The 15145-nt window shown below is 41.3% G+C and overlaps 1 protein-coding gene across 1 annotated transcript in view; it reads left to right on the top strand.

The window, feature by feature from the left end:
• Window positions 1–506: 506 nt before the first annotated feature.
• cntn3a.1 (contactin 3a, tandem duplicate 1) overlaps window positions 507–15145 on the top strand; it is a gene marked incomplete at both ends in the record, with an annotated part of 90129 nt that continues 75490 nt past the window's right edge. Inside the window, 2 exons of the mRNA XM_084184167.1 lie at window positions 507–561; window positions 8371–8503. Of these exons, the coding sequence (XP_084040293.1) occupies window positions 507–561; window positions 8371–8503 (188 nt within the window). The remainder of the gene's footprint in view (window positions 562–8370; window positions 8504–15145) is intronic.

The following is a 15145-nucleotide window of genomic DNA, read 5'->3' as shown; positions in this document are numbered from 1 at the left end:
TTTGGTCTCAAATCCAAAATGCTGGAGCATAAAGCCAAATAAAAAATGTTAGCTTCACTGTCCAAATACATACGTAGGGGAGTGTACTTCCAATATAGCCATTTATTTTGGCATGGGAAGCACACAAACACGTACAGGGGTCTATTAAACAATTTCAAGCCCTGGACAATGTCGAGTGCCAATGCTTAACAAGTTTTGAAAACCGGTTTATGACTTTCCAGATGGAATAGATTTTCATCTTCCTCTTGTCCTTTCTGTCTTGGGAGTGGTTGCCTGGGGAACATGGACAATTACTGTCCCTGTGATATAAAACACTGTGACTAGCCAGTGGCCACTGATTCTGAATGTCTAATGGCCTCTCTCTCTCTTTCTCTCTCCCTCTCGCTTTCCTCCCCTCTGTTCTTTTCATGCCAACCAAAGGGCAGAAAAGGTGCCGGAAAGGACAAAGCCAGGATTCTGCACACCTGTGATTGGATGTGAGCCCATATTAACCTGAGACAGTTAAAATGGAGTTGCTATGGAAACTGATGCTGCTGCTTTCATTCGCAGAGTTCCTTGCAGGTAAGCGCCTTAAGAAATTATTATTTAGCCTTGCCAATGATGTTGCTTGGAAGTTGTCATCCTTTTTTATTCGTAATCATCAAGGGCAAATAAATGTTAAGGCATGGAGTATTGACATTGGGAACATGTGGCATTAGTGTGTTTTAGGACAAGCTTTCATAGATTTTGCTCAAGTGCCCAGACATCATCTTCCATTCACCGTTCTGACCTCAAGGCACATTTAAAGTCCTTAAGATGTGGATAATGGATACCGTTCTTTATTCTTTATGTTAATCCTGGTTGCGGAGAAAAAAACCCATTGAAAAGCGAGGTTGTGAGTCTAAATAAAGTCTCATCTAGCGCTTGAGTGCGCAGTCATTCATTTAAAGTACAGCTCGATTGGTACCCTAATTGAGGCTACGCTGGTAGTACAAGAGTCCTGCTATTGATCTTGTTTTAACGAGGCTATGAAGCAGCTTAATTTCTCTCACTTACAAAATGGCAGGGTCAAACGCTATAGCCCTGTAGATGTCAGTATTTGATACTGACTGCCAGATGAATATAGATGAAATTGCTGGATGATTATCCAACATCTTTGGTCATTTCAAGAGAGAATGACACTGTTAAAGCTATAGTCTGGGATTTGGAAAGCTGTTAAATTTTGTTTTTTGTTTGAAGTTTTTCTGTTTTTCAAATCCCAGAATATAGCTTTAAAGAGCTTAACAGCATTGCGCACATGTTCCTACACATCAATTAGCACCACTCATCACTATATCCAGTGCACTTTAGTGGTTGCCTAATGAGGCAATGACTCACCTTGGGATTAGTAATTTCAGACTGTATCACATATGCCCTGGTTTAGGATGTAAACAAATAGGTAGGCCCTCTTTTAACAAACATTCATAGAAATACAGTGGCTTGCGAAAGTATTCAACCCCTTGGCATTTTTCCTATTTTGTTGCCTTACAACCTGGAATTAAAATGGATTTTTGGGGGGTTTGTATAATTTGATTTACACAACATGCCTACCACTTTGAAAATGCAAAATATTTTTTATTGTGAAACAAACAAGAAATAATACAAAAAAACAGAAAACTTGAGCGTGCATAACTATTTCACCCCCCCTAAGTCAATACTTTGTAGAGCCACCTTTTGCAGCAATTACAGCTGCAAGTCTCTTGGGGTATGTCTCTATAAGCTTGGCACATCTAGCCACTGGGATTTTTGCCCATTCTTCAAGGCAAAACTGGTCCAGCTCCTTCAAGTTGGATGGGTTCCGCTGGTGTACAGCAATCTTTAAGTCATACCACAGATTCTCAATTGGATTGAGACATTTAAATGTTTCCCCTTAAACCACTCGATTCCAAGACATTTAAATGTTTCCCCTTAAACCACCCAAGTGTTGCTTTAGCAGTATGCTTAGGGTCATTGTCCTGCTGGAAGGTGAACCTCCGTCCCAGTCTCAAATCTTTGGAAGACTGAAACAGGTTTCCCTCAAGAATTTCCCTGTATTTAGCGCCATCCATCATTCCTTAAATTCTGACCAGTTTCCCAGTCCCTGCCGATGAAAAACATCCCCACAGCACGATGCTGCCACCACCATTCTTCACTGTGGGGATGGTGTTCTCGGGGTGATGAGAGGTGTTGGGTTTTCCTTGATTGCCAAAAAGCTCAATTTTAGTCTCATCTGACCAGAGTACCTTCTTCCATATGTTTGGGGAGTCTCCCACATGGCTTTTGGTGAACACCAAATGTGTTTGCTTATTTTTTTCTTTAAGCAATGGCTTTTTTCTGGCCAGTCTTCCATAAAGCCCAGCTCTGTGGAGTGTTAAGTTTGTCATTGTTCACTGTCATTGTAGCATGGTGCTCTAATATTGCACACCACTACTGATTACGATAGTATTTGTTTTCTTTCAAATACTTTGAACTTGATTGAGCTTGCTTGCCTGGAGCAATGGAACCAATGGAATAGTACCATAAGTGTAAACTTCATCCATCTGACACTCCAGACAGGCTCAATCATACACTTAAAGTATTTTGAAGAAAACAAATACTATTTGAATCCAGGTCTGTAATGCACACAATGAGCATGGTCCATGGCCACGTGGTGTGTAGTCCTGGGTCGTGTTCATTAGGGAACACAAAATTAAATAATTCTCCCTACTGGACACAACCCTTTTAACTCCAAAGCTGATGAGGAAGTCAGCTTTCCTCCCACCCTGTTGTACAACACTTTTCCATCGGTCCTCATCCAACTTTTATTTCCTATAAAGCAACAATTTATTTCAGATTATTCTTAGACCATTTATCAAGCAAAGGCAAGGAATCCATAAAACTATATTCTCTGCTGTCAAACCCCAAAATTAAATCCCCAAATAGTATAATCATGCATCCTCGGAGTATGGTTGGACATATACAGTAATAAACAATGATAAATGTTACTATTAGTGTAGACCACAGCAACTCATAGATGACAAATAACCCTCTTAGCAAAGTAGGGGAGGAAAAGGTAGGGTTATTACAGTAATTACAGTGAGGGAAAAAAGTATTTGATCCCCTGCTGATTTTGTACGTTTGCCCACTGATAAAGAAATGATGAGTCTAAAATTTTAATGGTAGGTTTATTTGAACAGTGAGAGACAGAATAACAACAAAATAATCCAGAAAAACGCATGTAAAAATTTTATAAATTGATTTGCATTTTAATGAGGGAAAAAGGTATTTGACCCCCTCTCAATCAGAAAGATTTCTGGCTCCCAGGTGTCTTTTATACAGGTAATGAGCTGAGATTAGGAGCACACTCTTAAAGGGAGTGCTCATAATCTCAGTTTGTTACCTGTATAAAAGACACCTGTCCACAGAAGCAATCAATCAATCAGATTCCAAACTCTCCACCATGGCCAAGACCAAAGAGCTCTCCAAGGATGTCAGGGACAAGATTGTAGACCTACACAAGGCTGGAATGGGCTACAAGACCACCGCCAAGCAGCTTGGTGAGAAGGTGACAACAGTTGGTGTGATTATTCGCAAATGGAAGAAAAACAAAATAACTGTCAATCTCCCTCGGCCTGGGGCTCCATGCAAGATCTCACCTCGTGGAGTTGCAATGATCATGAGAACAGTGAGGAATCAGCCCAGAACTACACGGGAGGATCTTGTCAATGATCTCAAGGCAGCTGGGACCATAGTCACCAAGAAAACAATTGGTAACACACTACGCCGTGAAGGACTGAAATCATGCAGCGCCCGCAAGGTCCCCCTGCTCAAGAAAGCACATATACAGGCCCGTCTGAAGTTTGCCAATGAGCATCTGAATGATTCAGAGGAGAACTGGGTGAAAGTGTTGTGGTCAGATGAGACCAAAATCGAGCTCTTTGGCATCAACTCAACTCGCCGTGTTTGGAGGAGGAGGAATGCTGCCTATGACCCCAAGAACACCATCCCCACTGTCAAACATGAGGGTGGAAACATTATGCTTTGGGGGTGTTTTTCTGCTAAGGGGACAGGACAACTTCACCGCATCAAAGGGACGATGGACGGCCCCATGTACCGTCAAATCTTGGGTGAGAACCTCCTTCCCTCAGCCAGGGCATTGACAATGGGTCGTGGATGGGTATTCCAGCATGACAATCACCCAAAACACACGGCCAAGGCAACAAAGGAGTGGCTCAAGAAGAAGCACATTAAGGTCCTGGAGTGGCCTAGCCAGTCTCCAGACCTTAATCCCATAGAAAATCTATGGAGGGAGCTGAAGGTTCGAGTTGCCAAACGTCAGCCTCGAAGCCTTAATGACTTGGAGAAGATCTGCAAAGAGGAGTGGGACAAAATCCCTCCTGAGATGTGTGAAAACCTGGTGGCCAACTACAAGAAAGGTCTGACCTCTGTGATTGCCAACAAGGGTTTTGCCACCAAGTACTAAGTAATGTTTTGCAGAGGGGTCAAATACTTATTTCCCTCATTAAAATGCAAATCAATTTATAACATTTTTGACATGCGTTTAACTGGATTTTTTTGTTGTTATTCTGTCTCTCAGTGTTCAAATAAACGTACCATTAAAATTATAGGCTGATCATGTCTTTGTCAGTGGGAAATGTACAAAATCAGCAGGGGATCAAATACTTTTTTCCCTCACTGTAGATGACAAATGGCATTCTCAGCAGCAATATGTTTTTTACTTTATATAGACATTTAATGGAGCAAATCAACAAAGCTTTAAATTGTCATTCCCGTACGGAGATGGATTTGATCAATATTTTCTTTCCCCCAAAGAGCATAGTATTAAGTATTGATAGCATATTCCCGGCATATAATTTACTTCCTATTACATACTGTATATGGGCCCTATTTCCTTTGATTAAATTCAGTATGGTCTGACTGATTTGGATATCAATGTGAAAATGCAACCACACGTGATAAGCATGAAAACACATGATATCTGTCATTCCATCCACATGATATCTGTCATTCCATCCACATGATATCTGTCATTCCATCCACATGATATCTGTCATTCCATCCACATGATACAGTATCTGTTATTCCCCCCTGCATGACATCTGTTATTCCGTCCACTTGTTAGCCAAAGTTAATATCATAATTACGTTTTATTATTTTGTTGTTTGTGTGAAGGCCTTAGGAAATTGGCCCCAAATGTCTCCAGTACAGGTAGACTGCCCTGAACCTCTAATTCCTACATACCACCCTAACCTTCCTACATCCTCAGAATAACATTTGGAGCCCCTCAATGAGAGACATTTAGGGTGAATCTTATCTGTCGGGACAGAGGGAAAAGATGCTTTAAAAAGCAAGATTGCCTTTTTTATTTGATGCATAAAACCCAAAGCTGAAGCGAATGGATTGGGGACCTCACAAACTACCAATACCTCCCCCACAGTCGACTTCCCATGGGGCTGTTTATTCATGCTGAGGTAAGCTCACTGAATTCATTTGCTGTCAGCCAGTATTGAATTTGAGATTAGTTTATATTTCAGCCCTCCAAAGCACCCTTTTGCTCTCCCCCTGTGCTGATGCCGGTCTTGTGTAGTCTCTGGCCCTCGGCCCCGCCACATATCATCATCTTGCAGCAGGTGAGAGATATGAGGGAAGCTAGCTTTAAAAAAGAAACTTTCATAATGACCTCCGTCTCTGTCTAGGGGCATTGTGCAGTAAACTTCCCGTAAGCATTCTGAGCCAGTCTACCTTTAAAAAATCAGTGTAACTTCCTTTTAGGGCAATGACTGGCTTTAGCTCCTAAATAGTATTCCTATTCCTCAAAATCTCCCAAGAACGTCACAATTCTGTTTTGTTATCCAAGTCAAACAGCGCTGGAACACAGCACTTTTTACTTTTAGTGTTTCCTTTGTTACCAGAAAGCAAGATTGAAATTATTCCTACCTCCCTACTGCGTTACTACATAAATTCCCGTTGGGCAACGGGGAAGTTTCACAGAGTTTGCATCACTTTGGACTAACCCCCCAGGCACAGCCCCAATAACTCAATCCCATCCCATCTCATTATCCCATAGTTATTCTTCAGAATGGTTGCCATGGCGTTGCCAAAGATCAGCTCGGTTCAGCTTGGGCATACCTGTTAGGACGCATATTAGTTACGCTGATTAATTTCCCATTTAAATGAATAGAAATTGAGTTAACTTGGCACTCTGAAATCACTTCTGGATTGATTAAGAGAACAGGATAAGCATCAAGGTTATAAGAGGCTGATACTTGCTTTTTTATAGATGGTTCAGTGGGTTTGTTGTGCCTGCATGTGTTTTTTTTTCTCCACTATGAGTAAACTTATGCATGCAATGACGCATATGCAAATAACTAGTTTATTTATCTATTTATTTGTTTCATTTTTTGATCGGGATAGATAGAAATGTGTAGATATAATTAAAATTCTATCAGATAGCATTGCTTGCATCATTTCTAATCCCTTTTTATTATTTTAATTGTTTTATTATATCCCTACCACCCTCTCCCCGATTGGAGGACTTGCGTTAATTGATAACATCCCACGCATGAGTGCCTAGATGAGGGGTCATCCTAATTAGTGAAGCAGTGCGCATCTTTTAAGTTTTACAGCTACTATACTCTGAGTGTGCATTCTCTGTGTTTTTTTAATCTCTGTCCTCTTGAGGCAACATGTGTGCATCGATTAGCCAAGTCATTTATCAACACGTTCACTCACTCCCTCTGTAGCAAATGTCGATTCATTTCATGATTATGTTCACCGGGGGCTTACATGGTTACGTGTTTGTATACAGTATGTGTTTGTGCTAGTATGGAGCTCTCTGTAAGAAGTGTCCTCTGGTAATCAATCAACTTCAGCGCTGCTTCAGGGTACAAGGCTTATCTAACAAAGACTATAATTAGGCTGTCTTCCATTTTGTGTAACTTTCTCAAACGTGTGTATCCTTGAGTAGAAGAACAATTGGTGCACACAAGATCCCCGTCAAACAGCCTTCTCTCTCAGAGAGTTATTCTGAGTCCCGGGGATAAACCTGAGCACCCTGAGACTGGAATACAATATCTCTTCTCCATACAAATTACCTAGTGTTCTTACCTTTCTGCTGTTCTGAGAAAATGCAAATATATCCTCAGAAAGACACATTTATTCTCCTTCCTAGAGGAAAGAGACATGTTTATTTCAAAGAAGTGTTGTCTGCCGTAGTCCCACAGCTCATTATTTTGCTGTTCAGATCCTGTAGGTCTTCGCAGCAGTTACATACACTCAATAGGGTTTTCCCAATGAGCTAAAAAAGAAATGTCATAGTAGAATACGGTAGACGCCCCATTGTCTTTGTTGTGTCAGTGTTAACAGAGCGTTATGCATGAATACATTTCTGTAAGAGATGGCATTGAAATATATTGATGTAACTATGGAAAGAATGTTATGTTATTCCTACACCAAAACAAGTTTTTTTTCCAATGATGTTAATTGCACTGTCAAACCCACTCATGGTTTTTAAGAGATAACGGGGCTGAAGGCTATTTACAATCATAAACTTCAGGTTTTAAGGTACAATGCAGCCCTGATATATCAAGTACAAAAACTGTTCATCTGCTGTCCTTTATTTAGCAAACTCTCTTTGCCTCAATCTTCTGTAAGGCAATAATTTTTATGAGCCTCTAATTTTGTTGATGCGGGCTATAACGCATAGCTCCATTTCAGTTATTACAGTCGGGCGTTTTTTGGTACAGAATTTCATAAAACATGGCAGATGACAACCTTGGTCCTTCACATTATTGTTTTATTTTTGTTTTCCCCAAAACATTTCTTCCACATCAACCTAAAGGGCACAATTTTGCAAGCAAATGCTGTTAGTGTCAAAAGAGACCATCTTACTCCCAAACTTGTTGTGGCATTTGTTTCAAAACTTTGTTTAATATGCAACATCCATGAGAGGGGGGTGATCATTTATATGGGATTAGAGTGACATACTGTAGTGAAGAAACATGATGCCCTCCATGCAGTCTAGTTTAGAAATGAGTGCCACACCAACTATTGTACGTGGTGGTACAGTTTTGTCAGTAGCTACTCTCTTTTGCTCAGGACCCTACTCAATTCAAACTGGTTTCTGAGTTTTCATGCTAAGATTGATATGGAACTGTAACAGGTGCTGGTGAATTATTTTTTTTTTTATTCAAGTATTTTGGAACCGGTGTCTGTGAAATGGGACAGCAGACAATTAGCCAAATTATGATAATTTTGCACAAAAATCATAATAACAGACCCTTATCAGGCCCATGGGCTATGTCACAGCTTTTTCTCCCCCCCATTCAGACCATCCCACCTTCTAGATAATGTTGTTGTTTCTCCTCCTGGCAGGAAACAACGTCCTGCTGAGGCCTGTGTTCACCAAACAACCAGGCAGTGTGGTGTTTCCCCTCTACCCCACCGAGACCAGCAGAGAGGTGGTGTTCAGCTGTGAGGCCCAGGGACATCCACCTCCCTTCTACAGGTACCAGATGTTGGTTTTGGCAGGGTATATACAGTGTACATTTAACTTTTTTTATCCAGGTTAGTCTTAATGAGATAAAGGGAAACACATTTTTAGAGTGCTCACATTTTACCACGGGTTACTTTAACCCTTTACACTTCGGGGAATTTGCCTGTATGGACAGGGCCAAATTGAAATGTTTCTAAAATAAATAATATAAGATGCATGACCATGGTAGCAATTGAAAGAGAACAGTTTGGAGATAATGGGTAAATTATAAGAACGAAGGTGAGGGCAAAGCCGTTCATCTGAAACAAGATTGAATTCAAAGATTACTCTGTTGATTTTATGTGCATTTGACTTTATTGTACTTTTCAAAGCCATTTGTCGATAATGAAATCTGGATATACACTGAACAAAAATATAAATGCAACATGCAAAAATGTCAATGTTTTTACCTAGTTACAGTTCATATAAGGAAATCAGTCAATTGAAATAAATTAATTAGGCCCTAATCTATGGATTTCACGACTGGGAATGAAGATATGCATCTGTTGGTCACAGATACAGTACCTTAAAAAATAGGTAGGGGCGTGGATCAGAAAACCAGTCAGTATCTGGTGTGACCACATTTGCATAGAGTTGATCAGGCTGTTGATTGTGGCCTGTGGAATGTTGTCCCACTCCTATTCAATGGCTGTGTGAAGTTGCTGGATATTGGCAGGAACTGGAACATGCTGTCGTACACGTCGGTCTAGAGCATCCCAAACATGCTTAATGGGTGACATGTCTAGTGAGTATACAGGCCAGCTTCCGGGAATTGTGTACAGATCCTTGTGACATGGAGCCGTGCATTATGATTCTGAAACATGAGGTGATGGCGGTGGATGAATGGCTCGGCAATGGGCCTTAGGATCTCGTCACGGTATCTCTGTGCATTCAAATTGCCATCGATAAAATGCAATTGTGTTCGCTGTCCTTAACTTATGCCTGCCCATACCATAACCCCACCGCCACCATGGGGCACTCTGTTCACAACGTTGACATCAGCAAACCGCTCGCCCACATGACGCCCACATCTGCCCGGTACAGTTAAAACTGGGATTCATCCTTGAAGAGCACACTTCTCCAGCGTGCCAGTGGCCATCAAAGGTGAGCATTTGCTCACTGAAGTCGGTTACGACGTCGAACTGCAGTCAGGTCAAGACCCTGGTGAGGACGACGAGCATGCAGATGAGCTTCCTGAGACGGTTTCTGACAGTTTGTGCAGAAATCCTTTGGTTGTGCAAACCCACAGTTTCATCAGCTGTCCGGGTGGCTGGTCTCAGACGATCCCGCAGGTGAAGAAGCCAGATGTAGAAGTCCTGGCGTGGTTACACATGGTCTGCGGTTGGACGTACTGCCAAATTCTCTAAAATGTCGTTGGAGGCTGCAGTCAGCATGCCAATTCCATGCTACCTAAAGACGTGTGACATCTGTAGCGTTGTGTTGTGTGACAAAACTGCACAGTGGCCTTTTATTTAAAATTAATTTAAATTTAGTTGCGCATAGAATGGAGTCATGAGTGAAATCAGGTGTGCCTTCCACTGCAAATTTGGTTTGTTCTGTTCAGAACAACCCCGGCTATGACGCCATGTCATCCTTGTAACTGTCCATCAAAACATAGCGATCATAAATGTTGGTACTGTAAATGACATGAGTTTTATATGAAGGAAATGTGAAGTGCTTTGCTTGTAAGACATCATAGCCGTATTTATTATAATCCTCAACGTCTCATCTTTCAGAACACATCGACTCCTCTCGATTAACAGCATTCCCCTCACTCAGACAACACGACATGTGCAAAAGTAGCCCAATTAGCGGGAGGGATGGGGGCATCTTCTTGTGCGTTATGCTCCCGATTAGAACGTCTGTCAGTTGAATCCCATACTGTAAAGCGGAGACCCTGAGCTCTGACGTAATGTAGAGTATGTTACTGTACTGCCACTGTGTTCCAATTTAGGCGCTTATCAGTGACCAAATATGCCATTTTCATATTGTATACACGCTGTTAGTGTAAAGGGCTACACCAACATTAAATTGCCACCTTCTCCCGGATATCTTAAAAGAAACGTTACAAGATCATTCCCTCTACGACATTGAGAGTTCTATTGTATTTCTTCTGCAGATCAGTACATTTGAGTAGAGGTATTCATGTTACCACAAACCTCTTTTGCAAGGACCTGTTCCAAGATGGCAGCACTCATCAAAGACGCCAAGGCAACATCTACAGTATTTACAAATGAAAATCAAGTGGGGCTGGGTTATTAAATACAAAATATTTGATACCAAAGGGGCAATAAGATTAGGCACAGAGACCACTGTAATGGCCCAATGGTGGGGTCAATGTTGCTCTTCCATCCTCCAATGCATTTATCCTTTCCATATAATGGAAAATGTTTTTAAACATTTTGGAATGGAAATTAGTGTTTCTTATTGGACACGTCCATATTGCCATTCAGTGCATGGGCTTTGGCAAAGGCTTTGAGAGGGGGTGTGGTAATCCATATTTGAAAACCTCAACCCCCTGAACCAAATAAAATAGCTGGCCAGTGCTCGCGAGATTTGTTTCTGGGGTCAGACGTGACATGTTTGGTAATCAATGGGAAATCCAGCCAACCTGCTTTCTGCAGGCCCCTAAGGCAGGTAGCCTAGCGGTTAGAGTGTTGGGTCAGTAACCGAAAGGTCGCTAGTTCGAATCCCTGAGCCAACAAGGTGAACAATCTGTTGATGTGCCCTTGAGAAAGGCCCTTAACCCTAATTGCTCCAGGGTCGCCGTTGATAAGGGCAGACCCTGGCCGTGACCCCACTCTCCGAGGGTGTCTCATGGAGAAAAATAGTTTTCCAATTCACACATGTATTAATACACACTTGCACATGTGTGAAATAGGACAAATATAAGCACCCATCCACAAGAGGTGTGGAGACTGTGGACTGCCAACCATCTATATTGGTTAGCTTTACTGTCAATCACAGTAATTCAAGAATGATGACTTAATCTAAATGTAATGGTGTCATCACTACATAGTGATGTTTCAATTGTCAGGGGTCTCTGAAATTGATTCTCTCAGTTGGAGATCATTGTGTAGCGACATCATTGTCCAGTTAAAGGATCAGCTAGGGTAGGAACAAATCGCCTGCATTCTGTAGTGACACTATCAATACAGACAGAATAAAACAGCGTCCGAAATCACAGGTACAACGGTATATGAAATAACGCAACATAAGAACCGGAATTCATATTATCAACAACCCTATAGCAAGAAGATTCTTTGCTACCATTCAGACAGCGAAGAACCTAGCGAAGAACCCTCTCCAAGAAAATAGTTATTTGAGTAGCAATAGTTGTACATAGACTCATTGCTCACTTCAAAGAACCACTCAAGAAAAACATTTCTCAGTTTTCTCGCTTACTTATGGCGCTGCCTACTCCTGATGATTCATTTTTCAAATCATATGAGCAAAAAATATTTCGCTTTATCTGGGATGCTAAACCAGACAAGATAAAGCGTGCCTATCTATGTAATGAATATGAACTGGGTGGGTTGAGATTATTAAATAGAAAAGCACTAAATCTCTCTCTAAAAGCTTCACTTACACAAAAGTTTTACTTGAACCCAAAATGGTTCTCAAGTAGATTACTAAAAAAAGCTCATCCATTGTTTAAAAATGGCCTTTTTGCCTTTGTGCAGATTGCTATGTCTCATTTTCGATTAATTGAAAATGAAACCTTGTTCAAAGTATCTCTCTTTTTCAAACAAGCATTGCAGTGCTGGTTACAATTTCAATTACATCCTCCAGAAAATATAGAACAAATATTACAACAAATATTATGGTTGAACTCAAATCTGCTAGTTGATAAAAGACCTGTATTTATGGAAAATATGTTTGAAAAGGGTATTTTGTTTTTAAATGATATTGTAAATTGGAATGGTAGAGTTATGCCTTTCATGGAGTTATCGGAATCGTATGGGAAGGTCTGCTTAATCCAAGATTACAACCAATTGATTACAGCATTACCCCAAAAATGGAGGAGGCAGGTGGCAGCAGGCGGAGGTAGGGAACTGGTCTGTCTGCCCAATATAAAGGATCAAAACTGGTGGAGGAACAAAAATAGCATAAATAGGAAAGTATACCAGTTTCATTTGAGGACCAGGATGATGACAGCTGTGCCATACAGATTGCAAAATAGCTGGGAAGAGATTTTTGATGTACCGATTCCATGGCACAGGGTGTATGAGTTGACAAAACAATGCAGGATTCAAGACTTTGTGCTTTTCAGCAAAACATGTTAAATATTTGGGGCATACAATCATCGCAGCTCTTCAGATTTTGTTGTGAGGATACAGAATCAATAGACCATTTGTCCTGGTATTGCCCTCGGGGAGCCTGTTTCTGGTCTCATGTTCAGGAATGGCTGAAAAAGCTTAACATTAATCTAAAATTAACCCTAGAAATAGCATTGTTGGGAGATTTGGTGAGACCTGGTCAGTCAATTACAAATATAGTAACACTCTCAGTAAAATTATTTATCTTCAACTCGCAATCTGTGGATTCTATTCGAATAGATCGATTAAAATTGTATGTTAAACATCACAGCATAGTTGAAAGATATATTGTATGGCACGTAGAAATCCGCAGAGGGTGGCCAGCAGAGATCGGTTGGATGGGCTAAGGGAAACTGAGGGTTGGTATGTGGAACTGGAGACAAGTGGGAATGGAGTTGCTGGGCCGAGGATAGAATGACAGAAATACAACGATAAAAGTAAAAAATAAAGTCTAAATAAACCAACCATTTTTGAATGACACTGAGGGGCAACACTGTTACATCCAATGCCTGTTTGCCTGAGGCTGATGCTGTGCAGGTTCTTGTACGCGCCTACAAACACACTCTCATTCAAACACACACATGTGCATACACACATACACACACACACATACACACATGTAAATAGTGCCACACATGCACTCAAAATCATACAGTTGGCCTTGCTGTTTAGATTTTTGTTGTCCTTGATGTCGCATTGTTGTTTTCTGTTTTTGTTTTTAATCTTTTTTTTCTCTTTTGTTTCTTTTTTTAAACTCTTTATAATTATCGTTTTCAAGTTCCACCTAGCCTGCCTACCCATCCACCTAACCTGCCTACCCATCCACCTAACCTGCCTACCCATCCACCTAACCTGCCTACCCATCCACCTAACCTGCCTACCCATCCACCTAACCTGCCTACCCATCCACCTAACCTGCCTACCCATCCACCTAACCTGCCTACCCATCCACCTAACCTGACTACCCATCCACCTAACCTGCCTACCCATCCACCTGACCTCCCATCCACCTAACCTGACCTCCCATCCACCTAACCTGACCTCCCATCCACCTAATCTGACCTCCCATCCACCTAACCTGACTACCCATCCACCTAACCTGACCTCCCATCCACCTAACCTGACCTCCCATCCACCTAACCTGACTACCCATCCACCTAACCTGACTACCCATCCACCTAACCTGACTACCCATCCACCTAACCTGACTACCCATCCACCTAACCTGACCTCCCATCCACCTAACCTGACTACCCATCCACATTGCTCCAGCCAAACGCCATGCCCACTAGCATTTCTTCTGCACGATGAGTCTGGATTTGCTTTCCTCCCCGGCAGCTTATAGATTGCGAACACATTCTGACCATTCTTATTGGCCCCAGACACATATGGGTTGGGCCAGAACTGGCCTACAAGAATCATGAATTACGTTATTGGCTTTGATATTCTGATTGGTTAGAGACGATCCAATCGCTGATTAATTTGTTTTGTACAATGCCCCTCATTTTGACGTCAGCACAAACGACTTCTAGAATGGCAGTTTCAGACTGAATGTATTGAGCGATCCATAGAGCAGCGGAATTAAATTCAAGATAAGTTGTCAGGCAAAGTTCCACCCTGTCTGTCTTTTTTCCCCGTTTGGTGCCTAATGATGACCCAAGATATTTGACTTCCCACTGGACACAGACGTCAGTTCAACGTCTAGTTTTTATTTGCATTTGATTGTAGTTTACAACTAACATTAATTCAAAGGGAAATCAAGAAGAATTTGAACCATGTCATTGGATTTAGGTTAAAAGTTGGGTGAAAGAAAGACAAACATTCCTTTATGTTGATGGATTTGTGCAAATCCAATCAGTTTTCCATGTTGATTCAATGTCATCACATTGTTTGTTTTTTTATGACATGGAAACAACATTGTTTCATTTAGTTTGTGACCAGAGGGTTTGGACTTCACTGTCACTGTCAAACTCTGCGTATTGTGTATTGCTCCTCTCTGGGAGTTGTCCCCGGTGCATTGTCCTAGGAATGTATTGATGCCCTGTTGATCACCAGCTTAAGTGATGACAAATGAAAACAGATGACAAATGATGATTTGCTTTAAAGAGCATCAGTTGCGTAAGCTATTAATTTGTAATCTATCAAACAACGACGGCTGTTGTACTCTTGTCACTGTAATTAAATGCAAATTGCAAAGCCAAGCATTTAATGTGCAATAGGTTGAAACGATCCCTCATAACATCAGCGTATTCGGCTGTTAATGTAGCTTGAAGATCCTGGGTGTTATGCCTAATGG

Source organism: Coregonus lavaretus, assembly GCF_964263955.1.
Source record: "Coregonus lavaretus genome assembly, chromosome: 20".
Lineage (NCBI taxonomy): Eukaryota > Metazoa > Chordata > Actinopteri > Salmoniformes > Salmonidae > Coregonus > Coregonus lavaretus.
The sequence above is the reverse complement of the archived record's forward strand: the minus strand, read 5'-3'. Positions and strand labels throughout refer to the sequence as shown.